At 44.0% G+C, this 26,668-nt stretch overlaps 1 protein-coding gene across 4 annotated transcripts; it reads right to left on the bottom strand.

The window, feature by feature from the left end:
- Window positions 1–26,668, bottom strand: FAM3B (FAM3 metabolism regulating signaling molecule B). 4 transcript variants are annotated; one of them, XM_090061024.1, is made up of 8 exons: window positions 26,516–26,668; window positions 19,068–19,211; window positions 15,892–16,015; window positions 14,049–14,107; window positions 6,474–6,524; window positions 5,270–5,360; window positions 1,174–1,306; window positions 1–419 (listed from the first exon to the last, which is right to left on the bottom strand). In XM_090061024.1, exons 1-8 carry the CDS (start codon window positions 26,532–26,534, stop codon window positions 330–332), a joined length of 711 nt encoding a protein of 236 aa, XP_089917150.1. In that variant the 5' UTR covers window positions 26,535–26,668; the 3' UTR covers window positions 1–329. The 4 variants fall into 4 exon arrangements, with proteins under 4 accessions (XP_089917150.1, XP_089917158.1, XP_089917168.1 ...); XM_090061032.1 differs by having other exon boundaries at window positions 5,270–5,357; XM_090061042.1 differs by lacking the exon at window positions 6,474–6,524.

The following is a 26,668-nucleotide window of genomic DNA, read 5'->3' as shown; positions in this document are numbered from 1 at the left end:
TCAAAATAAAAAAATCTGTTTATTGCAAGTGATTCTTTGGTTTCCTCCTGAAGACTAGTGCAAAGTACAACCCATTTTAAACCAATGAAACAAAACAGACCACACTGAATTATTCTGGTAATCCCGACATTTTAAGTCATACCTACTGTGCATCATACTGTACAACATGTTTGTGTCTGGAATTATTTAATCTATGCCTGTTATTGAAATATGCATTTGTTTAAGACCAGTCATGAAATATTACATAACTTCCAGAGGAAAAATGATTAAAATTTTGCATATTTTACAGGTGATGTTCAGAGATTTTCCTAATAAAGTCACAAATAAATTCAGATCAGGTCGTCTGGGATACAACCTTCTATCTGGATTTCAGCTGGCCAGCCGCTGTATCGGTTCCTCCTCTTGTCAGAATGGTTGATCTTTTAAAAAAAAAACAACCCATCAATATTCATTTTATTTAACAGCTAACGTCACTAATTTGACAAAATTCAGGTCTCAGTAAAACAGAGGGTAGAAGGAGAGAAAAAGAGGAGGGCTTGAAACTAACAGAGAGACTTGGTATTTTACTTATTTTATCTGGCAGTAGTCTTCCACCAATTCTATAATCATTCTGCAAAATGCTTTACTTCTGGGAAAGATGTTATAACACAGAACCAATGATGGTATATTTTCACTGTAGGTATATGGCATTGGTAAGCAGCTCTCAAGAGCAATCTACATACTGTCCATCTGCTTTTATAAAATGGAACATTTAGAAAAGGGAACACTGATTAGGTTAGATTAATCAATTTCTTCTGTCTCCTTGTAATACAGAAGCATAGTTATTGTGTTGGAAGGAGCATAGAAAACAGAACATCTCTGCTGCAAATAGTAATTCTGATACACAAATGACCACTTAAATTCTTCCTGAACTCTGAAGCCACTATTTTCAAACCCCACTTGTGATTTCTGCATCTTTAAGCCCATGTACCCAACTTGAGACACTTTAATAAGAGGTCCTAATTTACATACAGTGCTTTTTTTTCCTGAGAATCAAGACTCCCTAAATCACCAGTCACTTTTAGATATTTGTTTCCAGAAAGAAGTTGAAGTAGGACATCATGGAGTGTTATGGATATTACATTTAAAATTTAAAAACCCAACCCAAACTAGACAACAAAACACAAACCCAACCTTTTCTTTCTCAATATTATCTGGTAACTTGAAACCTTTGGCAGCTATGAAAACCCAGCTTGACCTGAACTTCATATTCCTTATTTCTTTACTGCCCAGCTCTTCTATTGCTTGTTTTCCATCATCTTTCAATCTAGAAAAAATAAACTATTTAGCAAAGAAATCTTTCAAATGCATGGCTTTAAAAATAACATGAAAAAGGACACATAATAAATGGCAAAAGGAAGGATACCATGTCAATATTTTACTTTGCTATTTTTGTTGATCTATCAGTGGACGGTTTTCTAAAGCTTCCTGTATCTTTCCACTGGAGAGCTCTCTACTCACATGCCATCACATTCCCATAGCCAAGCTCTACCCCTACTACACCTGTGCAGATTCACTGTTTGAGTTTCAAAGGAGGAACAGAGGGGAGAATCTGTGATGAACAACAGTGACTGACATTTTGCCTGGTTTCCCAGTATATTCTCTGAATACTTGGCTAAAAAGTGTTACCTCTAAGAACTACATATTTAATATAATATACTCTGGGTTTAAAATTTCCCAAACTAAAAAAATTGAAAGAATCAAGTTAAGGCGTGTGAAAGGATACAGAATAGATGCATTATTGTAACTGGAATTACGGATCCTATTGCAATGGAAGATTGCTGTTACCAGTTAGTTACAATTATTCAAAAAACTGAATCCCTGTCAAGGATTCTGAATTTTCTGTATCTTTGAAGATATACAGTGGAATCTAAGGCCACGTACCACACCCAGTAGGAGTGCCCTCAAACATACCACATAGCTCTGGCTGTGCTACCAGCCACGTGGAAACTGTAGTTGTGTCCACAAGTCACTGAGGACAGACTTATTTACCACGCTCATCAGCACCAGTGTGCTGAAGTCCATGGTGACTTCAGGGACCCTTTCTGGGGGACAGAGATGGGGATTCCTCTCAGGGAGCAAGATGGGCAGGCATGAGAAGGAACAGGGAGGGACTCTTTGATCTCAAGTCTCTGCTATTGTATTCTCTGTGGCAGAAGACCACCTCTGTTTCTCACCAAAAACTCTGCTCTGTGACAATTTGGTTAGGATGGGCCCTGCAGAGGGTACACACCTTACTCTGTCTCTTTAGGTAACCTGAGCTGAGCTGGATACATTCCTGAGAGAGGGGGAAAACCTGCTCTCTCTGCCTATGTGACTGGCATCACATACTTGGGTGAGGGGCTTGCACTCTCTAGTGGGCTAGAGACTGTCAGTCTGCCCAGCAACCAGTGATGCATTTCAGATTGGTTGGGTTGGCAACCAACAGGTGCTGGCCTCCACTGGGCCAGGTAAATGAGGTCATAAGGGCTATATAAGTTAAGGACTGCCCAGGAGGAGCAGCAGTAGCCATGATGAAAACTCAGAGAGAGAGAGAGAGAGAGAGAGAGAGAGCGTGAGCTGGACCATCTGAAACTTGCTCCCTCTCAAAACTCATGATGAATGAACTGCCTGCCTCCAGAGGGAATCTCTACCTGCCTCTGGATGATACTTGTGGGTGAGCTACCTGAGATCTAACTAGATATACGGATTGCAGTAACTCAGATGTGTGATCAAAGGCTACTCTAGCCACCCTGTTTGTTCCATGGGATTTCTCTGATGCTACTCAACTCTGGACCCTATTCCAACCCTACTCCGTGTAACCAATAAAGTTCTCTTTTGTACCTAGCGTGGGAGACTTATTGGGAGTGGGTCTAGATTATGCCTTGGGGTTCCCTTGGTTTGGCTGATTAAGGGAGACCACTACTTGTGCTTCTGACTGAGGGAAGCACCCCAAGTTCTTGAAGTGAGTCAAATACCCTCGAGGGCTAGTAGGCCTGTGTTTCCCAGGGGACACCGTGCCAGAATCAAGCTCATCTCTGGGTGGTGGCAGCTCTACTCCTAGGCTAGCGCATGTGCTCCAGGAAGGGGGTCGGCCAGATGTGAGGCACTCAGAGTCTGGAAGGTGGTCGGGCACGGTGAAGTGGGTGGCTTAGCACAGAAGCACCCCCTGCTGGCCTGCCACATTCTCCTACCCCCTTGATGACTCCTGATGACTCTTCATCCGTGGGTATCTCTGGTAGGTTGTCTCTCTGTGGTCACACGTCCACATAGCCTTCTAAGCCTTCTCCTAATTTGGTCGGTTCCCCCAAAACCAGGACTTGGGCCCCTCTGCTCTCTGAGGCCTTGTTGCTGATGTTACTTATCTTGTGTTATGGGACAGTATGGTACATACTTCTTTGGTTCCCAGGCTATTTCCTAGACCTTGTGTCCTTGTTGGCCTTGTTGTGCTAGACAGCCTGTCTACTTCCAGAGCTATGAGAAGCTGTATGTGCGTCTTCCCAAGCTCTTTAGAAATCCATTTAACCCCCGCTGCCCATCTTGACCCCTTATATCTATACCTATAAGCCAGTTCCCAGAAAACAGGCCTTTAAATACTGTTTCTAAGCCAACAGGAGCAAGCTGTGTTCACATCCCACCCCTCCCCTCCCCACCCTGGCTGGGCAAGCGGCAGCAGGGCATAGCCTCCACTCCGGGCACTGCCATGCCCACATCCCACGCCCCCTCCAGCTGAGCTTATCCCAGCCCCAATCCTTCCCTCCCCCTCCACCAACCCCAACAGACTTACCAGATGGAGGCAGCTGTGTCAGCTGCCTGTTTAGCCTATGACCGAATCACCAAATCTTTTAATTTGGATTCAGAGATTCGGTATCCAAATTGGGCCAAATCTCCTTCATATTGGATCGGCTACTGAAGCTTTACACAACCCTACTGCTATCTGACCAGCAGCATCAAAACCAAATATATATTGCAGCAGCCCATCTCACGCACGCCACTGGAGTGGGGCTGTAGGTCTTGGCATTCCACCTCCAGACTGCTGACACTCAAGAGAGAGAGCCTCAGAGTAAGCCTGCATCCTGACCAGATGTACTTTGACTCTGATGACAGCCCTAGGATTGGTGGATATAGAATTGTTTGATTGTCTGTACTGTTGCTTTTTTTGTTCTTACTCTGTATCAATAAATTTGCCCATTATCAACTGGGAGGTGTTGTGGTCAGTCTGAGGGTTATGCCCACCCAGAACAAATTTATAGTGCTGGGTCCAAATCCAGTATCAACAGCTCCGGGTAGAAGGGGGCAAGCAGCAGCAAGGCATAGCCCCTGCTCCCAGCACTGCCATGCCTGCATCCCATGCCCTGCTGCGCCAGCTGGGCAAGTGGCGGTACTGCCTACCTCCCTGTACCAGCTGGCAAGTGATGGCAGGACAGAGTCCCTGCTCCCAGTGCTGATGTGGGCATGGCAGCGCAGGGGCTATGCCCTGCTGCCACTTGCTCAGCCAGCGTGGGGGGAGGGGGAACAATGCAGGCGTGGTAGTGCTGGAAGCGGGGGGTTATGCCTGGCTACAGCTTGCCCCCTTCTACTCAGAGTGAGCTGTGCCCACATCCTGCCACCCCCTTGCTCCCCCCCTGGCTGGGCAAGCAGCAGCAGGGCATAGCCCCCAATCTGAGCGCTGCTGCACCCACATAGCATGCCCCCTCCCCCCCTCCCCAAGTAATGTGGCCCCCCACCCTGGCTGGGCAGCTTGGCCCAGCCCCAATCCCTTAGTCCTCTTCATTCCCTTGTCTCCCAACCCCAACAGACTTACCAGCTGGAGGCAGCTGTTAGCTGCCTGTTTAGTTTATAGCTGAATCTCTGAAGTGGCACCAAGTCTTTTGGATCCAATTTGGCCAAATCTAAATCGGGACACTGATTTGAATCTCTGTATCAAATCACTGTCCTCTAAATCAGCCAAATCTGAATCCGAAGTGAATGCTTGCTGCTTCACACAGGCCTAGATAGTAGCATGTATGGAGCATCACAATGTGTTTGGGAGTGCTGCTACTGTGTACAGTAAGTTTCAGGTCTTGAGCTGGCCTGAGAATCTTTGAGAAGTTCAGTGCGTGTCATACAGGCAAGCATTAAGCGGACATAGAATTGAGGTAGGAGATTAAACATGCTTCTGCATCAAGCTATATAAAGTTTCCCTTTCCAAAAGAATGTAATTTCAAACTTTTGATTATTCTAGCTAGGTTGGAATGTATTGCTTGCTTACCTGGTACTTCCATCATCATGGGTCACCATCAAGAGAAGTGATCCCTGAGGTGCGTTTTTAATGAAAGCTGTCATCTCTCCAGAGAAGTCTGCTGATACCAGACAAATGATCTTTCATTACCTAGATATCTACTCACAAGACATACATTATTTCCTTCCTATTACAATCAACTTATTTCTATTATTTCTAATTTTGCTTATTCAAAAGATAAAAAGCAAAGGAGTTACTAGTTTTAATTTAGAAAGATAATTCTCTTGTTTGCATCCAAAGGACCCAATCCCAGGTGAATACTGAATGGCCTTCAGCTCTCAATGATGGAAGTGAAAATACAGGTTGATCAACACTACCCAGAGTCCACAGGGAATAGATAGAAAAAAGAAATCAGATTGCTACTTCTTAAATGTTTACATTGAAAACATCTGTACATAGATACCACAGATTCTGTTCTTCTGTTCCCTATGTTTACCTTGAAAACATGTTACACTTACAGACATAACAAGATATAAGCATCTCCAGTATGAGTCACTCCTACAGTGTTCCATAGTGTAATGATTTTTGGTGCTAGTCTACTAATTTTTGAGCTGAAACATGCATCCTAACACAATCACAGAGCAAGTTTGAGGTTTTATTTCTTTAAGAAAGGCAGCATTTGAAGGCAGCTGATTTGTGGCACCAAACTATACAGCACTGGTATTTATTTATTGCTTTTCCAATGCCCAGACATATGCTAAGAGTTTTACAGATCATATAAAGGCCCTGACACCAGCCTGAAGAGTTTAGAGTTTAAGCACTGTACACAAAACTATTCAGATGATTCTCCCCAAAGATGTCACCTGTAGTCGCGTGCATTTTTCTGTGGTTGCAAGTGCACAGACCCAGTCCATGACAGCTTTATGCTCTCCAGGACTGCCTAGGATCTCAGGTTAGTTTGCTTGACTGTTAGAAGTGTTAAAAATACATATATATTTATAAACCTAAATTTAGTTTGTTTCAAGAGTGAGACCCAAGCCCCATTCATATTTCATTTGTATACATCAGCCCTCTTTTAAAAAAAAAAAAAGGACTTACTTTCTTAAAAATTGTGTTCTCTCTTGCATACAATCTATATAATAACACAACTAGAAACAAGTCGCTTCTGAATAGTAAAGTATCTACAAGAGCCTCTATGCTACCTTTAGGCTTCAATACTCTGATCTGTTCTCACCTCCTTCCCACATGTCAAAAAATTTTGTAGAAACAACTTTTCCTGTTTTATCTGCAATAAAGAAAATGATTCATTTTAATATACAGACAAAAATGGAAAGGGCTATTTAGGTATAAGTAAATACAATAGTTGACACTATAAATAAGTATATCTTGTTTATATTATGATTTTGAATTTCTATTACTTTTACTTTCAAATCCAAAAGCTGATCTGGTAACAGCATATATATAAAAAACTGGATAGAGTTTTTTTCTGTTACATAGCTAGTTTGTTGGACTCCAGTTTCAAGAAAGCTTTAACAAATCAGGTCTATCCAGCAGACATCAATCAAAGAAAACACCATGACTATACATCCACAAATTCAAATAATGTAATTTATTCATTTTACAGCCAACTGAATTTGGCTCATCAAATTAAATAAATTTTCTTTTAAATGGGAACTAAAGCATTTTCCAAAATGGCAACTGTTTTTGAATGCCCAACTTGAGCCTATGTAAGAAGGACCTGATTTTAATCAATGCAGCTTCCTCAACTCATGGTCAGGCCTTCAGGGACCATGACCCCAGGGAGATGGGAGTTCAAGAAGAGTGGCTGCTTCTCAAGGAAGCGATCCTCAATGCACAAGCTAAATCTATTCCAACACGTAGGAAAGGCAGCAAGAAGGCACAGCAGCCCTCCTGGCTCTCCAGGGACCTAGCGGACCTCCTGTGGCTAAAAAGGAAAGCCTACAAAGGATGGAGGATGGGATTCACCTCCAAGGAGGATTACTCCGCGCTGGTCCGGTCCTGCAGGGGGCAAACCAGGAAAGCCAAGGCTGCAACTGAACTCCAACTAGCTTCAAGCATCAAAGACAACAAAAAGTCCTTTTTCAGATATGTGGGGAGCCAGAGGAAAAGCAAGGGCAACGTTGGACCCCTGCTAAACCAGATGGGGCAACTGACAACTGACGCCCAGGAAAAAGCCAACCTATTAAATAGGTACTTTGCGTCAGTCTTTCATCAGTCCCATGGGATGCCCATGCCTGCTATGGGACAGGGAGATCCGGGTGACGGGGATCCCCTACCCTCCATAAATGCTGACCTCATGAAGGAACACCTTGAGAAGCTGGATACCTTCAAGTCAGTCGGCCCTGACAATCTGCACCCCAGGGTACTCAAGGAGCTGGCGAGCGTCATAGCCCAGCCCCTGGCACGGATCTTTGAAAACTCCTGGTGCTCTGATGTAGTGCCCAAAGACTGGAAGAAAGCCAATGTGGTGCTGATCTTCAAGAAAGGGAGGAGAGTGGATCCGGCTAATTACAGGCCCATTAGCCTGACTTCTATCCTGGGGAAGATCTTAGAAAAGCTTATTAAGGAGGCCATCCTTGATGGACTGGCCCAGGCTAACATCCTAAGGGATAGCCAGCACAGGTTTGTTGCGGGTAGGTCTTGTTTGACCAATCTCATTTCCTTCTATGACCAGGTGACCTATCACCTGGACGAGGGAGATGAGATTGATGTCATATATCTTGACTTCAAAAAAGCTTTTGATCTGGTATCCCATGATCACCTCTTGGCCAAACTGGCCAGTTGTGGCCTTGGCTCCATCACGATCCGCTGGCTGGGAAATTGGCTCCGTGGTCGGACTCAGAGGGTTGTAATCGATGGCAGTCACTCATTGTGGTGCCCTGTGACCAGTGGGGTCCCTCAAGGCTCTGTCTTGGGACCCATACTGTTCAACATCTTCATTAATGATGTGGACATTGGAGTCAGGAGTGGACTGGCCAAGTTCACCGATGACACCAAACTTTGGGGCAAAGCATCCACGCCACAAGATAGGCGGGTGATCCAGGCTGACCTGGACAAGCTCAGCAAATGGGCAGACGAGAGCCTCATGGTGTTTAACATCGATAAATGCAAGGTTCTCCACCTTGGGAGGAAAAACCTGCAGCATCCATATAGGCTCGGCAGTGCTACGTTGGATAGCACTACAGAAGAAAGAGACTTGGGGGTCATCATTGACCACAAGATGAACATGAGCCTCCAATGCGATGCTGCGGCTAGTGAAGCGACCAAAACGCTGGCTTGCATTCATAGATGCTTCTAGAGCAAATCCCGGGATGTCATTCTCCCCTTGTACTCGGCCTTGGTGAGGCCGCAGCTGGAGTACTGCATCCAGTTTTGGGCTCCACAATTCAAAAAGGATGTGGAGAAGCTTGAGAGAGTCCAGAGGACAGCCACGCGCATGATCAGAGGTCAGGAAAACAGATCTTACGATGATAGGCTGAGAGACATGGGACTCTTTAGCCTGGAAAAACGCAGGCTCAGGGGTGATCTGATGGCCACCTATAAGTTTATCAGGGGTGACCACCAAAATCTGGGGGAACGTTTGTTCACCAGAGCGCCCCAAGGGATGACGAGGTCGAACAGTCACAAACTCCTGCAAGACCATTTCAGGCTGGACGTAAGGAAGAATTTCTTTGCTGTCTGAGCCCCCAAGGTCTGGAACAGTCTGCCAGCGGAGGTGGTTCAAGCACCTACATTGAACACCTTCAAGAGTAAATTGGATGCTTATCTTGCTGGGATCCTATGACCCCAGCTGACTTCCTGCCCTTTGGGCAGGGGGCTGGACTCGATGGTCTCTTGAGGTCCCTTCCAGCCCTGATGTCTATGAAATCTATGAAAACTGTACTGGGTCATCATGGTATCTGAACACTTATATATTAATGTTTTGGTAGCATAACACTGATCTTGTAGCAGTGATGATCCAGAAATTATGCAAGCAGCAAGGATTTCTTAGGGTGGAATCTCTTGTTGGACCAAGTATGTAGAGTAGGGGTGGGCAATTATTTTGGCTGGAGGGCCGCTTAATGAGTTTTAGTGAGCTGTAGAGAGTTGCAAGGGTACCCTGCCCTGTCTCCTGGTTGCCATCTCGGGACCAGAAGTCCCATCACAAAACCTCTAACCTTTGCCACCAGAAGTTCCTTCTCTTGCCCCCCCAGAAGTACGCCTTTTGGGAGGGGAGGGGAGGGTTGCCATCTTGTAACCAGAAAAAACCCCACATTATACACTAAAAGTCAAACACCTACTATAGTGTATTTTAATTTTATAACAAAAATATTTTTGTCTTGATTTGTGTTCATATACTCTATAGAGGTAATTGTGTAGTAGCCCATAAATGAAGTCTTACTTTTATATATTGTGTGGGGGTGTGGAGTGTGGCTGTGGGTATGTGTGTGTGTTTGCTGGAGTGTGTGTGAGGGGGGCAGTTGGGTATGTTGGGAAGTGTGTGTATATATAATGTGGGGTGTTGTGGGAACATGGGACATTTGTGGGGTATGAGGGAGGGTGCAGGAACTCCCCCCATGGTGTACAGCCCTGGCGCCAGGAGCAGCAGTAGGTGCTTGGGGTGCTCATGGCTCACGCAGGTGCTGCCACCCAGTGGTGTGCAGCTCTGGCCAATGGGGCAGGTGGTAGCAAGGAATGCAGCCAGGCCGGCTCGCCTCCTGCCTGCATGGAAGTAGGGTGTGTGATGGGGTTGGGCTCAGGTAGGGGGACCAGGTAGCAGTGGACCCAAGGTGGGGTCCAGGGCACAGCATCCTGGTGGCAGTGCAGGACCTCCTCCTACAGTCAGGTGGGGGCCTGCTGCTGGATGGCAGGCAGCTCTCAGGGGGAAGTGGGGCTAGGGTCGGGGCTAGGCAGCAGGCACCATGAAGGCAACTGCCAGGGCCAGAATGGTGTCCAGCACCCGGCGGTCATCAGCAATGGCCTGCATTGCCCAGGCCAGGATTGTGTGGGCGAGGAAGACGCCATTGGGGATGTCACACTGGCTCTTTGGGCCCCATGCAGCCAGGCCTGAGCAGTGCCCAGTAGAGGGGCATGGCATGGAACTGGCAGCCGGGCAGCAGAGGCAATGCCCTGAAGCATGTGTAGGCTCTGGGCAGGCTACTGGGGGTGTGCTGCAGGCAGGTGGAGCACACCCTGCTGGCCAGAAGCTGTTTGAAGCTAGGCTTGAGGGTTGACAGGCGTGGCCGTAGGCTTTGGCAGCATGCAGCATCCTGAAAGCCTGGACAGTGAGGTCCTGACAGCTGCATGGCAGTGTGGTGCCCGGCAGCGGTGCTGGGGTGCAGGCAGGCTGGCACAGACAGGTTGTGGCCTGCCCAGGGGGACACAGAGCCTGGAGTGCCCTCAGGCTTCCTGCATATGTGACCTAGGGTTCAAAATGCCTGCAGGCTTTTAAAGTCTGAAGCAGGGGCTGCCATAGAGGCAACTCAGCCCTGGGGAAGGAGAGTCTCTCAGCCCGGAGCTCTGGGGCTGGCATCAGGCTGGCCCCCTAGTGGTAAGGCTGACCCAAGTGCAAACTTGCTCCTGGGTCACATCTACAAGTGTGTAACTGCACACTAACTAATCCCGCATAAATTTGCTACCTCACCATTAAAGGTTTTTACTGTGTAGAAGTGCATGCCTACTACACAATAAACTAGGCTGTAGTTTCTCAACCTGTGGTATGCATACTCCCGGAAGCAGCCAATGCCACCTGCCTGCTCCACAATTACGGTTACTACCTGTCCCCTCTCTCTCTGCACTTCCCTCTCTTTTCACCCTCCCGCCTTCCCTGTCTCGCTCTCTCTCCTGTGTGCTATATCCTTGTCTGTCTCTCTCTCTCTGGCCCTCTTTTCCTCTCTCTCTCTCACCCCTTTCCTCCTCTCAAAACTATGGCAAAAAATTTGGCATGCTGCGCACTGCGCAGCACTTTAAGCTCCCCAACAATGATTTGGTATGCCATGCTTTGTATGACACTGGGTTCAGCCCTCCTAGATTTGGCCAACATCACCTCTAGCCCACGTAAATTCTGAGCACCCTGGTGTAAAAGGTAGCATCCCTACCCACAGCAGATCAGACATCTGTCATATCATGGCCTTATATACGCAGCCCTTCTTCCCACATATGGTACACGTTAGTCTGTAAATATAAAATCCCCTGGAAAGTTGAGTGTTGGGGTACTTAGTAAAATTTTCAGAAGTTAGGGGGTACTTGCTATTTAAAAGGTTGAGAAACACTGAACTAGGCTACTTCACAGTACGTGTCTTGTTTAGATGAACCCACCAAGTAGGAGAAGTTAGGGAGCAGAGTCTGTTCCCAAGCCTTCTGCCAGCCTATGCACTGGGCCTGGGACCAACCCCACGTGCCAGCCTGATTTGGTTCTTGAGGCTCCTAGAGTCACAGCAACTAGTGCTGCTACCATTCTCCCACCACCAAATTTTCAGACCTGTGGGGATCTGTATTTCTTGCATATAATGCCTACCTCAATTTCTAGGCTTTGGGGGGAGTAAAGGTGCAGGCTATATGCAAGAAAATACAGTAATTTGTTCCAATGGTTAATTGCCACCACTGTTAAAAACTCATACAGTTTTTCCAATTTAAATGAACCTATTTTCAACCTCCAGTTCTTTATTAGATTTAAAAAAAAATTCTACTGTCAGAAATGTCTTCCCCATTTAAGTAATTTTAGGCTGTGGTCAAGTCATCTCTCGAGCAAACTAAATAAATTGAACTCCTTTAGCCTCATTGTTAAGACAATCATTACCAATCTGAAACCATGCCTGTAGTTCTTTTCTGAAACTTTTCCAATTTTTCAACATTGTTTTGGAAATGGGGACACAAGAATTTCCAGAGAGCATTCTGTCATGCTCATTAGCCTCATGCACCAAGGTAACACCTCTCCCCAACTCTTATTTGATATTCTTCTGCTTAGACATTCAAGTACTGTTTTTGATCTCTTACTGTAGCACACGTGAAACTCATCTTTATTTGATTATCTCCTGAGGCCACTAAATCTTTTATGATTTTTGTAATGGAAAGTAAATACAACTAAATTTGATAATAAAATGGAAATTAAAATTTTGCACCAGATTCTCATGCTAAATTACGCTGACTACCTCCACTTAAGTCAACAGAGCCACACCAGTTTATACAAGTTGAGGACCTGGCCCTTTTACTTCTCATGTGCCCTTTTACTTTAACGTCAGAATACAACAAGATCCAAATAATCAATTTTTTATGTGGGAAGACTTAGCGCAGAGGTCACTAACTGTAAAACAGGTCAGTTAGTGATCTCTGGAAGCTCCATTAATACATGCATTTATATGTATTATACACACACATTCTATACATATATATTATATTTAAGGACCTACTTAATTCACAGCTAAATGAATTTTCATGGCTTGGTTGCAGAATGAAGAGCTGATTTATACTGCCCCACCAGCTGGCACCTCCCTCTCCTGGGCAGACTGGGTCCCACTGGGGAGCCAGCATTTCTATTAAGTTTTTTTTTAGGTTGATTTTATGGAGAATTGCAGATTTTGTTGTTTCCACAAAACTGTGAATTAAGTATGCCCCTAATTATATAACACACACACGCATAAATGAACATATATATATTGTATACAATATAATTATATATTTTACTCTGCATTCCCTCCTCCCTACCATCTCCCATTAAAGGACCAAGACATTTCTGTTACGTTACCTATCAGGTAATCCTATCTCTTTGGATATCTGCATTCTTATGCTTGGAAATTAAAAATCTTATTCCCGTTTCCCAAAAAATATGTTTTGATCATGTCTAAGATGAACTTCAGTCCATCTGAAAACACACTGCCATTACTAGAGACCATAAGGAAATGGGAACTGCCCTAAAGCGGTGAGTGACAGAGAGACGCACACAAATGTGGCAGATTCTGTTCTACTGCCATGGAGAAGGTAGCTGTTTTTCTCTGGGACAAATGGACTTTCAAGGACCAGTTTATGCTGAACAGGGAGGTACACAAGGGTCTGCAAACTGTTGGAGGGCACAAGACTCTATTAACTTAGACTTGGGTAGAAAGTAGTTTTCTTCTCATGCACAAACTTTAGTGATTTTGCAAACACACTTTCTCTTCTGTTCATTAGGCTGAAAATGACAACTTCTGATTTTTTTTGTGAAAATAGGGCAGGGAATGAGACAAGAACTATCAATATCTCAGGATTTAAGACATGCACGTAGGCTTCAGGAGAGGCAGGAACTAGATTTCCCTAGCCATCAGAGTATAACCTGTGTCTTTCTTTGGCCCACTGAATATTTATTTATAAAAAATACAACAGGTCCAGTATGACTGATTGGGAAACTCTAGGGTTAGCACTTGAGGGATGGAGGCAAAGGTTTAAGATGCCATACTGCCTGCACGCTAGGGAAATTCTCTAACCCCTGGCTATTGTCAGCATCCCTCCTCCCCACTCCAGGAGTCTCTCCCTGGACTCTGCTATTTATGTCCCCTTCACAATCACCACACTGTGATGCAGGAGAACACAGGCTGACCATGAGCAATCTGGGTCAGGCAATCAGTGCTTCCCTATGCATGCTGCCATCTGTTGCCAGGCAGACTAAGGAAGTCTGCAGAGCAGGCTGAGATGTGCGCACAGGCCCTTCCCCCACTACAGTGTCAGCACTGTAAATACTCAACTCTTCAGGAACTCAGCATTTGAATGTCTGTATGCAAAGCATTTCTTTTAATATGCTATCATATCTTTCTGCAACATTTTTTCTCTTACTTACAATTTACAATGGCAATGTTTATCCCTCTTCCAACATTACCCCTCTGCTCACTTATGAGTCTGAAAAAAAAAAAAAAAAGTCAGTCACAAATTGTATTTCCTGAAGGCTACATTGCCAAGTCATATATACTTATGCAAAGTTACTTCCTGCTATGCAGGTTTCAGGTTATTCATTTAACGGATGACTACCAAAGGTAAAGGACCTATGGCCTTAAAAATCTAGGGTTTTACTGCTTATTGGACAGTTTTCTCTGTAGCGCTACCCCATACAAGTTTTATATAAGCAGGAGGTCTATCAACACAGAGGGTATGAGTCAAGATTGTCAAGAGCAACCAGTGTTTGTACGTGCCTCAGATGATACATTAAAAGGGGTGCGATTTATAGAAATGCTGAAATTTTAAAAAAATCCAAAAAACTTTTCAGGATTTCTAGTTGGACACACAAAAACTGATGTACTTTTAAAAGCACAGGTCACATTGTAAAATCTTGGGCCAAAGCAGCTTAAGTGAAGAAACAGATAAAAGCTTAGATACAAGGGTTGTTTTTACTGTTTTGTTTAAGGATCTGGTCAGCCTAATTTAATCAATTTGATTGTTTCAACTACACAAAAGAGAACTCTTCTCTGCCATTTCTCTACCATACAGAAAGATCATAAAAGGTGTCAATGAGCCAGAAGAGAAAGACACATGCACACACGCAAAGAAAACAAAATAAGAGTAAAGTAAAAGGAAAAAAAGTAACACAGATAAAAACAAGTGTACTTTAAGAACACATACAGTCTGGGAAAACTAAAAAGACAAAATAAAAAGATGAAGTTGAGTTGCATTTATTGTAAAAATGAATACAAGGAAAAATACCGCCTTGTAAAGCTCCAGGGTAAAATAGACAAGGCATCCTGTTTGTGGACCAAACAGAATTATTTAGAAATGAAAAGGAAGGCAGTAGTAAAAAACTCACTAAAGCTAGTAACTCCTTTAGGAGGAAGGAGCAAGACGAGAACTGCCAGACAGCACATGCTACACAAACAAGGACAAGAGTGACAGAAATATTAAATCCAAAGTATGTGGCAGTTCTGGCACTAACTTCAATGAAAATAGTATTCAGACCCAGGGACATAGAAAACAACTAGCTGGTCTAAAGAGAGAAAACACATGGAGCACAGATGAGAATAATTTAAAAGGATGTTTAAAAAAAAATGAAAAAGAAAAAAGGCTAATAATTACTAACCAAGAATGTATGAAATCTAAATTAATCCCACTCCAGATGTTCAGGTGTGTCTTATTTGTGATATGCTTATATTTTATGATTAAACTTTTTGGAAATGAACTGTCTTTTTCCGCATCAGCATTGTATTAACTGTTATAACTGAATCAGGAGAGGAGGAGAGTCAAGAACAGATCCTTGAGATAACCTTCTGCTGTGGTATAAAACAGCAGCCATCTAGCAGAAATGAAAAAAGTTTATCCGCAAGACTTGAAGATGCTAGATGTCTTGCTTGAGGGACCCAGGCAGTATAGCAGAGTCATTAGTATTTAAAGGAAAAAGCCCTAAATGCCAGAACAGATGCAACATTTAAAGTGCTTCAAAAGGAGCCCAACAGCCATAGAAATGTAAAAAAGCATTTCTTCCAAGGAGAATTTGAAGTGCTCCAGACTGGAGTGGAAATTGGAGTGCTTCAAATGTATGTCTGCCTAAGACTAGTGGCTCTGTGCTATGCAGATTATCTCAATCCAAGAAGTTCTTTTTAATAAAAAAACTTAGCTTTTGCTGCTAGCAGACTAAACTAAAACTCTTCTGCTATTGAGCTTATCCTTGCCTGGGCTCAAAGTAGATAGGTACTTACAGCTCATCTTCAAAACAAATTTTAGCCATTTTTTCTTTGCCGCCACCACTGAGCAATCGATAAGCATAGCTTCTAGGTGCGCATGGAGACCAGTGGTCACATTTCTGTCTTTTTGGAAGTGGGGCTATAACAAGAGGAAGGAGATCATTTTCTGTTCAAACACTATGTAAATACCAGGTGTATCGGAAAATTACTATTTAATGTCAGCATGACAGGGTAAGATCAAAGTCCAACGCTGTCAGCCTACCATCATCATGCTGAAAACACTGTACGTTCATATGGACTTGAAATAAGCAACTGTCTGCCAAATGGCTACAGGAAGCAGGGAGGAATTTAAAGAGATTGGGTCCAGCAATCTTTCCAGGAGATCTTTCAGTCAATGGTCCGCAGCACACCTGTAGTGGCCAGTAAGAATTTCTTCCTGCTATTTCCTTTTTCAGAGACAGCCTCTTTTCTACCTTGAATTACTACTACTGTAATCTACCTTACTCACCTTTGGCTTTTTTTCCCCCACTGCTTCCTTGCCCCTGGCCACCTTCCTTCCCTGCTTTACCTCTTGTTTTCCTAATTTCTACCTATTTACATTCTCCTTGACCTCCTGCCACACTTTTAGCTTCTCTCATTCCTCGGAGTCTTAGAACAGCAGAGACTTCTTATGCCTGAGGAAGGGTGATTGCACCTGAAAGCTTGCTAAGAACTTTTTTCCAACTACCCAGCTGGTCTAATAAAAGATATCACATCTACTTAAAGAACCTTTCCTGCATTAATGCACTATTGGCTTTTGGTTTCCCCTACACATGCCTTCCTTCAAAACATCAGACATGGGTCACACCTAGAGTCGGGGGTTGGCTGAAGTGTGATAATGTGCCTACCAGTATTTAGAAACTCCTAGGTACCTGGCTGGAGGGTGCCACTTGTGCATTCTGGGTCAAACCGATCAGTACATTTGGGTTCAGGAAGGAGTTTTTGCAAGCACGACTGCAGCATTTTTTGCTTACTATGGCAGCATGAGGCACAGCCCTTTTTCTGGGATCATTCAAGCATAGTTTAACTGCGTGGCAGGGCACTAGCAATGCCCTCATCTATTCTGGTCTTTACAACACACTTTTTTTTTTTTTTTTAAATAGAATGCTTTGTGGCTATTACAAAACATGGGTTGGAGTGCATGGTTTTGGAGACCCTTTTGGAAAAATAGTTGCCTGTGAGTGCATGAGATTTGACTAGAAAGACAGAAAGGAATTTCCTGAGCCAATGCTCCTACGTAAGAAATACATTTTATAATATGCAAGAAATAGGACGAGTCCTTACCAGTTAGATTGCTTTCTCCTTAGCAAACGTGGATTTTTCTCACACCTGGTGCACTGAGTGAAACTGAATGAAATAGGCCCCAATACTCAGATTTTAAGGCCAGAAGGAATCATCATGAGAATCTGGTCTGACCTCTTGTATAACATAGGGCACAAATGTTCAGCCAGTAATTCTTATTTTATGGCCATGGCTTCTGGTTCTGCTATACTGTATCCTTCGGACGGCCATTTAATCTTGTTTTAGACTTTCAGTTAGAATCTACCACGCCCTTGGTAAATAGTAGTTCCTATTGTTAATTACCTTTACTGTTAAAAATGTGCATGTTATACCTAGTTAGATTCAAACTTTAACGTCCAGCCACTGGATATTGTTATACTTGTATCAGTAAAGGATCCTTTTGCTATCAGGATGTTTATCCCCTTGGAGACACTTTTAGATCATGATCAAGTCACCTCTTAACCTTTGGGCTAAATTAACTAAACCGGTCTTCTTTAAACTCTTTGTAGGACAGGCTTACCAGAAAGCAAGTCATTCCTTCAGTCCTTTTCGAAAAAAAATTCCAATTTTTCAAAAGGCAGAAGGCAGTGCAGGGTGATACCTTAGAGACCATCTTGTTCAGAAAACCATGAGCTGTTGTAAGCAACTGCCAACTTTGTCAGAATCTTATGAAACTTCTGACTAAGTAGACTGTGGCCTACAAAAGCTGATTTGATGAATGAGGTAGTCTCTAAGGACACTTTTACACGTGCTCTGATGCATTCTGATTAGAACAAGTTGGACCAGACTTGATTAATCAGAATGCTCCAGTGTGCCACAGCATCTCATGTATTCAGTGTCCTGCATTTCAAAACAGCAGCAGGGGAACTTTAAATCTCACCAAATGAGCTTTAGTTAAAGTGACCCTTTAACATGGGGCACTGAATATATGAGATGCTGTACCGCTCTAATTAAAGCACACCTCCTCACCCTGGTGTATGTATATAGGAACCCTAGGATGCCATCCTTTCCTGCCTTCTGCCTGACTTCAGACTAACTTGGCTAACTACCTCTCTCTATTTTACAACAGCTTTTAAGTTTAGAAACCAGAACTGAATACAGTAGCCTAGTAATGGTCTCATGAGGGCAGTTTACAGGATTAATTCTGCTTCCCTGCTGATCTTCAGAACCTGTTATTTGTTGAACAACAGCTTCAATACGTGTGTGCACTTGTGTGCATGCAGACATATATACCACATATGCATACCCTCCAGTATTTTAACATACTAAGTTAAGATACCTCTATGCTCTAAACATTCCCTGCATGTCTGTTTAAATGATTCCCTCTCAGCAAAGGCAAAAGTGCTAGTCTGGGATCATAGCATAACACTTAGTGTTTCTAGCAGTTTTGAATACTACATTGCACTTGTTTTAGCTATAGGATAGTATAATGTAAATTCATACTATATGAACCGCTACATACAAAGCAATGTAAATATAGTGAGCCTAGCCACATATCAACACTAAGAATATCCCATCGGCTCACATTAATCTTTCATCAGTATTACACTGCAGTGACAAAAATTAACTTTAAATTTAAAGTTTTTGCTTTTGAACAAAAAAGATCTTACTGTTTGACAAATCAATCTAACTATACTTGCATTATTGGCAAAGAGATTCTGATATTAAGTCCCTGCAAAGCCCCACGACTATTTGTTAGTGACCAACATGGGGGGGGAAAATCCACCATGCTATACAAGCAACTCATTCATTCTTAGAACAGCACTTAACCAAACACTTATTGACTAATGATCTGTTTACAGGTTAAATAACAAACACCATGATTGTTATGAAGCATATTATGAGAAAGCAAAGCTGATACGACCACATACCTTTGATTAGAGGTTTCTCTCCAATGTTCTGAAGATTTTGAATAGCTGTTGATACTGTCTTTTCAGGTATGATATCTGCAAACACGTAACCCAAGTACCAAGCACAGCCTGATGCTAACAGAAGCCCTGATAACTTCACAAGATCTGGCAAGAAACAGAGAAATCCACCATTTATTATGAGAAAGCCAACAGGAAATAAAAAATATATCCAAGGACACCTCAAAGTGTTGTTTCTTCTATGACAACGCCATACAAATGGACTGCTTTGATAAGGAGTATTTGAAAATCAGCTCCAATATTCTGCACTATTTAAAACTTGTGATAGGGTTGCAAACAGAGGGAATATAACATTTAACATTGATAACCCTTTTCTTCCTCCTAAAACCTTAAGGGTTCTATAAAACCTAACCCCAAGCAAAAGAAGGACCTCTTACCCCACGCCAAGTTTTGACACCTCCCACTCTAAAAGAAGTGCCTGAAACTACATGGAGCAGTGATGGCAGCCTGTTACATTGTCCCATAATTACATGAGAGTTTCTCAAATTGAGAACCTAGAACAGTACATGCAGCGGCTGGGAGGCAGATGTGTGTTTGCAGCTTTCTTTGCAACAAAACTCGTAAGTAAAGACCACCAGAGGTGCACAATACATTGATCCATATCATATCAGCATTGAGAAAAGGAAAACTTACATTATTAGCAACTGGGTTTTTTGGGTTGATGAGGCAGATAATGTTGCCATGACCAGCCCGGCAGCTTGGAGAGTAGCGTCCAGCTGGTAAAGTCTGTTGGGGGAAGGGGAAGGGACGGGGGCAAATTGAGGTCCCCAGTGAGGGAGGGACTGGGGCTGAGGCAGAGGCAGGCACTGTGCAGTGGGGTGGGGTGTGAGACAGAGCTGTGGGTGGCTCATGTGGGGGGCTTGGGGACAGGGGCTGGATCCCTCTGCCATGTGTACCCTGGGGGAGTCATGGGGCAAGGGCAGGCTACTGCTGCATGCTGGGGCCAGAGGCAGCATTGGGCTCTTCCCAGCACAGGGGGCCAGGGCTGTGCTCAGGACAGTGGCGCTGGGAGGGGGAGCTATGTGGGGGGCATAGCACTGCCCCCCTAGTGCTACTGCTGCCTGCCCTGCCCCCACCGTAGCCCCAGCTCAGGTCTCCAGCCGGGAAGAGCCTGGCCCTGGCCCCAGCCTCAGCAGTAGCCTGCCAATGCCCTTTGCACATACCCCCCATAACTCCCCCAGGGTAAGCGTAGTGGCGGGATCTGCCCCCCACCTCTGTGCACCCCCCCTGAAAGAGCCACTCGTAGCTCTGGCCCGTGCCCTGCTACAGCCCGTGCCCCATGAAGGCTGGGCCAACCCTGTCCCTGCCCTAGTCTCACTCCCTCCCTCACTGTGAAACCTTGATCTGCACACACCATGCCCTTTCCCCTCCCACCAGAGTGGGCACTGGGGGACACTGGACACTGTTCTCCAAGCTGCCGGGCTATGTATCAGCCATTGGATCAGTATCAGCCAATAGGGCTTGTTAATAATCGGACATCGTTAATAATCAGCCTCAAAAAAAAAAAAAAAAAATCGGCCATTGTTACTAAATCAGCCATCGATGCTGGCCCAGAAAAATCTTTATTGGTGCACCCTTAAAGACCACCATTTCAGATGCATGATACCTTTACTTACCAGCAACCCACTGACCTGGAGATAAAATGCAGCAGGATTAATGATGGTAAAATGAACAAAATAGTACATTTCTAGTGTCTTCACTCATAAGTGATTGGAGTGCTTCACATCGTAAATATGTCCATTTTACAGAATAAGAAACTATGATCACCACTGAAATACAGCCATTTTGGGGTGTTGGAAAAGATGTAAAGGACAGAGAAATACTGGGAAAACATACATCACAATTCAGACAGGAAAATGAAGATGAAACATAATATTTACAGGTTTTACTGGTTTAAATATTTATTTTCTGTATGGCAGTCAAGGTTCTTTGAGTAGAGGTGATATCTTTTATTAGACCAACTACGTAGTTGGGAGGGGAAAAGTTTGTAGCAAGCTTTGAGGCACAAACACCCTTATTCAAGCATACGGAGTCTCTGCCATTATGAGACAGTTCTCAAAACAGCAGAGACTCCCTAAGCCTAAAGAAGGGTGTTTGTGCTTTGCTATGAACTTTTCCTCTCCCAACTATGCAGTTGGTCTAATAAAAGATATCACCTCTACTCAAAGAACCTTGCCTGCCTATGTCCTTGGAGCAGCATGGCTACAACCAAAAATCCAGAAACATGGAAGATATTTTCTGTATGTAAATTCTGCTTAGGTTGTCCTGACAAATTACTTCACTACAAGGCCGACATGCTAGGACTTTGTAGCAATCTCAGCAAGCTAAGCCCTATGGAAAAAAAGTGATTTTAAAGTACATAAGCTAAAATTTTATAATATATAAACAATAACACCATGTAAAGTTGGCATTTTGGTTTCTGCAATTATAAATGTCTTTTCAATTAAAATGTTTTGCTTTCACTTCAGTTTCAAAACTGTGCCATGAAACTAAAAAAACTAAACAAAACACGGATGGAAGCAATGGGTAAAAAAATCCTTCTAAAGCAAAATATGAAGTGCAGCAAGTAGGTGAGACAGAAAGGATTCATGGACACCATGAAGTATAAAAAATTCATTTTCTCTGGAAACTAAGATCTAAACGTGCCACTGAACACAATGGTCTGCTAATATGAAAGAGCAGATTGAATCTGGTTATTATGCAGGGCATTTTCAATATCATTATTGAAAATGTTCATGCTGCTCCTTTAAATTCCAGGCTTAGCATGGTATAATCCAGCAGCAGGTTTTTGTTCATTTTAGCTGCCAAGAAATCAAGCTATGATTATACTAATAAAGTAAGTGAAAGGAAAAGTTTTCACTTCATAAAAAAATACTGACTTTCTTTAATGCACCCTTTCCAGAGAAATGCAATTAAATGATTTAAGCATCTACTCCTCCAGACACATCTTGACTACCATGCCCTCTAATACAGCATGCTCATTTTTCTTCAAGACTGAAAACTCAAATATAGATGAGACTGTAGCAGAGATCTCTCTCTAAGTGTTTCCATTGAAATAGGGGGAGATATAACAGAAGAACAAGGAGAATTAGCACCAACATTTAGGTGTGACAGTAGGTCAAAGATGAAGAAAAAAAAGAAAAGGACCCAACAACAGTTACAAGTAGCTATGCAGGGAAAAAATGTTTTCCTAATTAGTGCTATTGCATCTGGTGAGGAAAATAAAATAAAATAAAATGGAAAACTGCATCCAAGTTGCAAGAAGCATAATGAGTAGTTCTTTCTCTTTCGCTGTACAATAAATGTAAATGAATGTCTTGGGTGCAGTCATTTAATTCCTGACGTAGAAGTGTTCACCACAGTATTTAAACCGACTTGATTAAAAAGAGAACTACTGACAATTCTAGTTTACATGCCAACATTCTTTACTAACTCTTCTCTACTTCCTAGTCATTTGGAGGGCGTTCCAACTTCACCACATTCACAGCAGAGCTCTGAACTCTGCAAGTTAAGACCTGTACCAAACCATCAAATATACTGAAATTTGTATGAATATGAAAAATTTAAATCCATACACAGTGCACACTTTTTCATCAATCCAACATTAAAAAGAGCAATTTAAAGAGTTTTCAGAAGGACTTCACACATTACACAACAATCAACAACTTTCTGCAAATCTAGGATAATGTAACTGACAGGGAAATGGAACCATAAAAGAATACCCTTTCTGTTACTGAGCCAGCATGACTGACTCTAAATAAGTCAAAAGCTCAAAAGTAGCTGTGGAAATTTAAATCTTGAATGTCTCTTTCCAGTATTAAAAATGTAAAGATCCAGTTTACAAATACAGTAGGGTATAAGTCCCCTATCAAAGTGGCAGAAACTTATAAATTAAAAATAAAAGACCCCCACAATTTATTTCAGAATTATTTTCTTTTGTTGTTGAGTTTGGGATTGATTTGGTTAAAGTTTTGTAACAAACTTTGGGCGGAAAAAACAAGTATGTTGAAGTGCACTGGTATCTCAAGGATATACAAATAGAACAAAATAGAAACATAATAGAAAATAAACAAAAAGAGAAAATAAGCAAAAATAGTTTATTTTCTACCTATGGGACTTTTTTATCATCTTTAATTTCCCCTGAGCCTGAGGAAGGGCACGTGTGCCTGAAAGCTTGCAGAAGATGATAATTATTTGTGTGATTTCTTAGTTGGTCTAATAAAAGGTATCGTCTCTGAACCAAGGGTTCTAGAGTTTTACATTTCTTTTTGCCTCAGACCAACATGGCTACTAAATAGATCCCTGAATAAGAAAAGCATGGAAGACCTAACTAATTAAGAGCCTGGGAACTCTCTTGTAACATTTGTGCGTTTTACTTGCATACCCTAGGTTTTTTTAATTTTTCCAATTTGCACCTTCTAATATTTGAGGGAAACATATACTAAGTGAATCACATTGTACAGACCCATAATTCTTAAAACCAGCACTGGCTTATTTTGGATTGGGTCAGTATTACTAGAATGCTTTTGGGGGCAAGCAAGGGCAGTTTTGAGGACAACTGCACACATCTCTCTCTTTCCTCTTTCCTGGGATTAGACCTTTGTCACCACAGGTGGCAAATGCATAAATTATTGTGTAATTTCTCATCCACATACTGCCACTCCTTGTTCATAATTCACCTCCCTGAACGTAGCGCTCAGGGAAGAGCTTTGAGGACAGCAGGTCAAATTCCAGCCCATATGAACATACTTATCTGGATGGATTTTGAGATGCTTGTCAAAGTCTCTCTAGACTATGTATGTTCGTGTTGAACAGAATGACAAGGCACCCTGCTACACGTTCTAGCTAGAAACCAGCTAGAGTTGTTACACATTTTCAAGCACCAGTTTGATATCTGGTTGGCTCTTTTTATAGCTGGGCAGTCATTTTATCATGTGATAATTATTTTGCATGTGTGACCAGTCTAAATTCATTGTACAATTCACCAGTTTTGATTGTGTGACAAGTTCTTTGCGGTTGTGGTCAGTCTTACTTTGCAGCCGTGACCAGGCTAAATTTATTGCACGATACAGTGAACTGTATAAGTACTTTGCACATGCAACAAGTTTATATTTATTGCACAATTCACCAGTTAACTATGTGATAAGTACTTTGTATTTGTGAGTGATCTTAATTTGCACATGTGGTTGGTTTAAAAATATTGAAGGATTCACCAGCTCAATAAGTGCCTTGCACTTATGTCTGGTCTTACTTTACAGGTGTAACTGGTCTAAATGTATCATGCGATTCACTACTTAACTGCATAATAAATATGTTGGGCTTGAGGCTGGGCTTGCTTTGCACCTGCAACCGATCTAAAGTCTATTGTGTAATTTCATAGTTTCTAGGGTCGGAAGGGACTTGAGCAGATCATCTAGTCCGACTCCCTGTCATGGCAGGAAAGAGTACTGGGGTCAAATGACCCCAGCAAGATGTGCATCTAACCTCCTCTTAAACACCCCCAGGGTAGGAGCCTGCACCACTTCTCTTGGAAGTTGGTTCCAGATCCTAGCTGCCCTGACTGTGAAGTAGCGCCTCCTGATATCTAACCTAAACCTACCCTCCGCCAGCTTGTGACTGTTATTCCTGGTCACTCCTGGCGGTGCTCAGGGGAACAGTGACTCCCCCAATGCCTGCTGATCCCCCCTGACTAGTTTATAACAGGCCACAAGATCCCCCATCAGCCTTCTCTTTTGGAGGCTGAACAGGTTCAGGTCCCGTAGCCTGTCCTCATTGGGCCTGCCCTGCTGTCCCCTGATCATGCGAGTGGCCCTCCTCTGGACCCTCTCCATGCTGTCCGCATCCCTCTTGAAGTGTGGCGCCCAGAACTGGATGCAGTACTCCAGCTGCGGCCTGACCAGTGCCGCATAGAGGGGGAGGATCACCTCTTTGGACCTGCTCGAGATGCGTCTGTGGATGCATGCCAAGGTGTGGTTGGCCTTCCTAACCGCCTCTCCTCACTGCCGGCCCATGTTTAGCAGTTCGTAGTGCGATGAGTGCTTGGGGGTGGTTTAAATTTGCTCGATTACCCAATGAACTGTGTCAAGCATGTAATGTGTCACAGGGGCCAAGGAAGCAAAGACTGAAAAGCATTTCCAAAAGGCTGGAACTTGCTCCAAAACCTCAGGCCACCTTGCCCTGCTCTGAACCATTTTTCTCCCATTAGCAGTGGGGATTCCCAAGGGAAACAAGCCCAAGTTCAGCAAAGTGCCTATGCTCAGGACAGCCGGCCCCAGCAAGGGAGCCAAGTAAGGGAGCCAAGCTGGCGAAGCTGCCACTGAAGTGAGAAGTAGAGCGGAGCCTGCACTGCCCGACTCGAACGATGCCCCTTTCCCCAGCTCTGCCCCTTCTGCCTTAGGCTAGGGCCCCCCAGTGCTACCACCACACCTATCAGGCCGGACTCATGCTAGCGCCTCTGCACAGAAAATGAAGTTTGGAAGGAACCTCAGGAGGTCATCTGGTCCAACCCCCTGCCCCAAGCCCCAACCAAAAGAAGCACCTCTCACCCCAAGCCAAATTCTGACACCTCCCACTCAAAAAAGTGCCAGAAACTACATGGAAGAAATGCAAAACGCTACAACTCTTGGTTCAGAGATACCTTTTATGAGACCAACTAAGACATAGCAAAAAAATGATCTTGCTTTTAAATTTTTCTGCAATTTCTTAGTTGGTCTCAGAAAAGGCATCATCTTTGAGCCAAGACTTCCACAGTTTTGCATTTCTTTTGGTCTCAGACCAACACGGCTACCAAATACAACCCAGAAACGACATGGAGCAGTGACGGCAGTTTGTTACACCCTCCCAGAACCGCACTATAGCTTCTTCAGCGGTGGGACCCATAAGGATAGCACTCACAGGGGCCGGGAGCCAGACGCCCCTTCCCAGCAAAGCTCCAAGCAGGACCACCCCCAACGAGATCATCCCAGCCAGGGCTTTGTCTTTAAACCCTCCAAGGATGGTCAGTCTGCCACCTCTGCACAGCCTGTCCCACTGCCTCACCACCTTTCTAGTGAGAAAGGTTTCCCTAAAATCCAATGTAATCCTCCCTTAGCTGCAACTTGCGCCCATTGCTCTGGCATCTGCCCCCACTGAGACCCGTCCAGCTCCGCCCCCTTCGGAGCCCTCCTTCAGGTAGCTAAAAACTGCTATCAAATCCCCCTGCAGACTAAACAAGCCCAGCCCAGGGGGCGGGAAGCCGAGGGGAAGAGAGAGGGGTAGGAGGCGCCTCACCTCCCCCCGCCCGCCCGCTGGGGAGCAGCCGGGGCCAAGCCACCCCAGCCCTTGCTGCAGGACGGAGCCTGCGACTCGCCCCCTCCCCAGAGCAATGGCCATGGCAGTGCCGCGCTACTCACTGGTGGCGACTAGGCGCATGGTGCCTCCTCCGCGGCAGCAGGAAGTGTGCAGACTCCGTGCACCCGCCGCCCGCAGCCGGAACAGCGCGGGCCCTGCGGCCTGCTCCCGCGCCGCCTTCCCGCCACGCCCCGCGCCTCAGCGAACAGACACAC

This window comes from Crocodylus siamensis, chromosome 1 (assembly GCF_052110815.1).
Source record: "Crocodylus siamensis isolate JL-2025a chromosome 1, ASM5211081v1, whole genome shotgun sequence".
Taxonomy (NCBI): domain Eukaryota; kingdom Metazoa; phylum Chordata; order Crocodylia; family Crocodylidae; genus Crocodylus; species Crocodylus siamensis.
The sequence above is the reverse complement of the archived record's forward strand: the minus strand, read 5'-3'. Positions and strand labels throughout refer to the sequence as shown.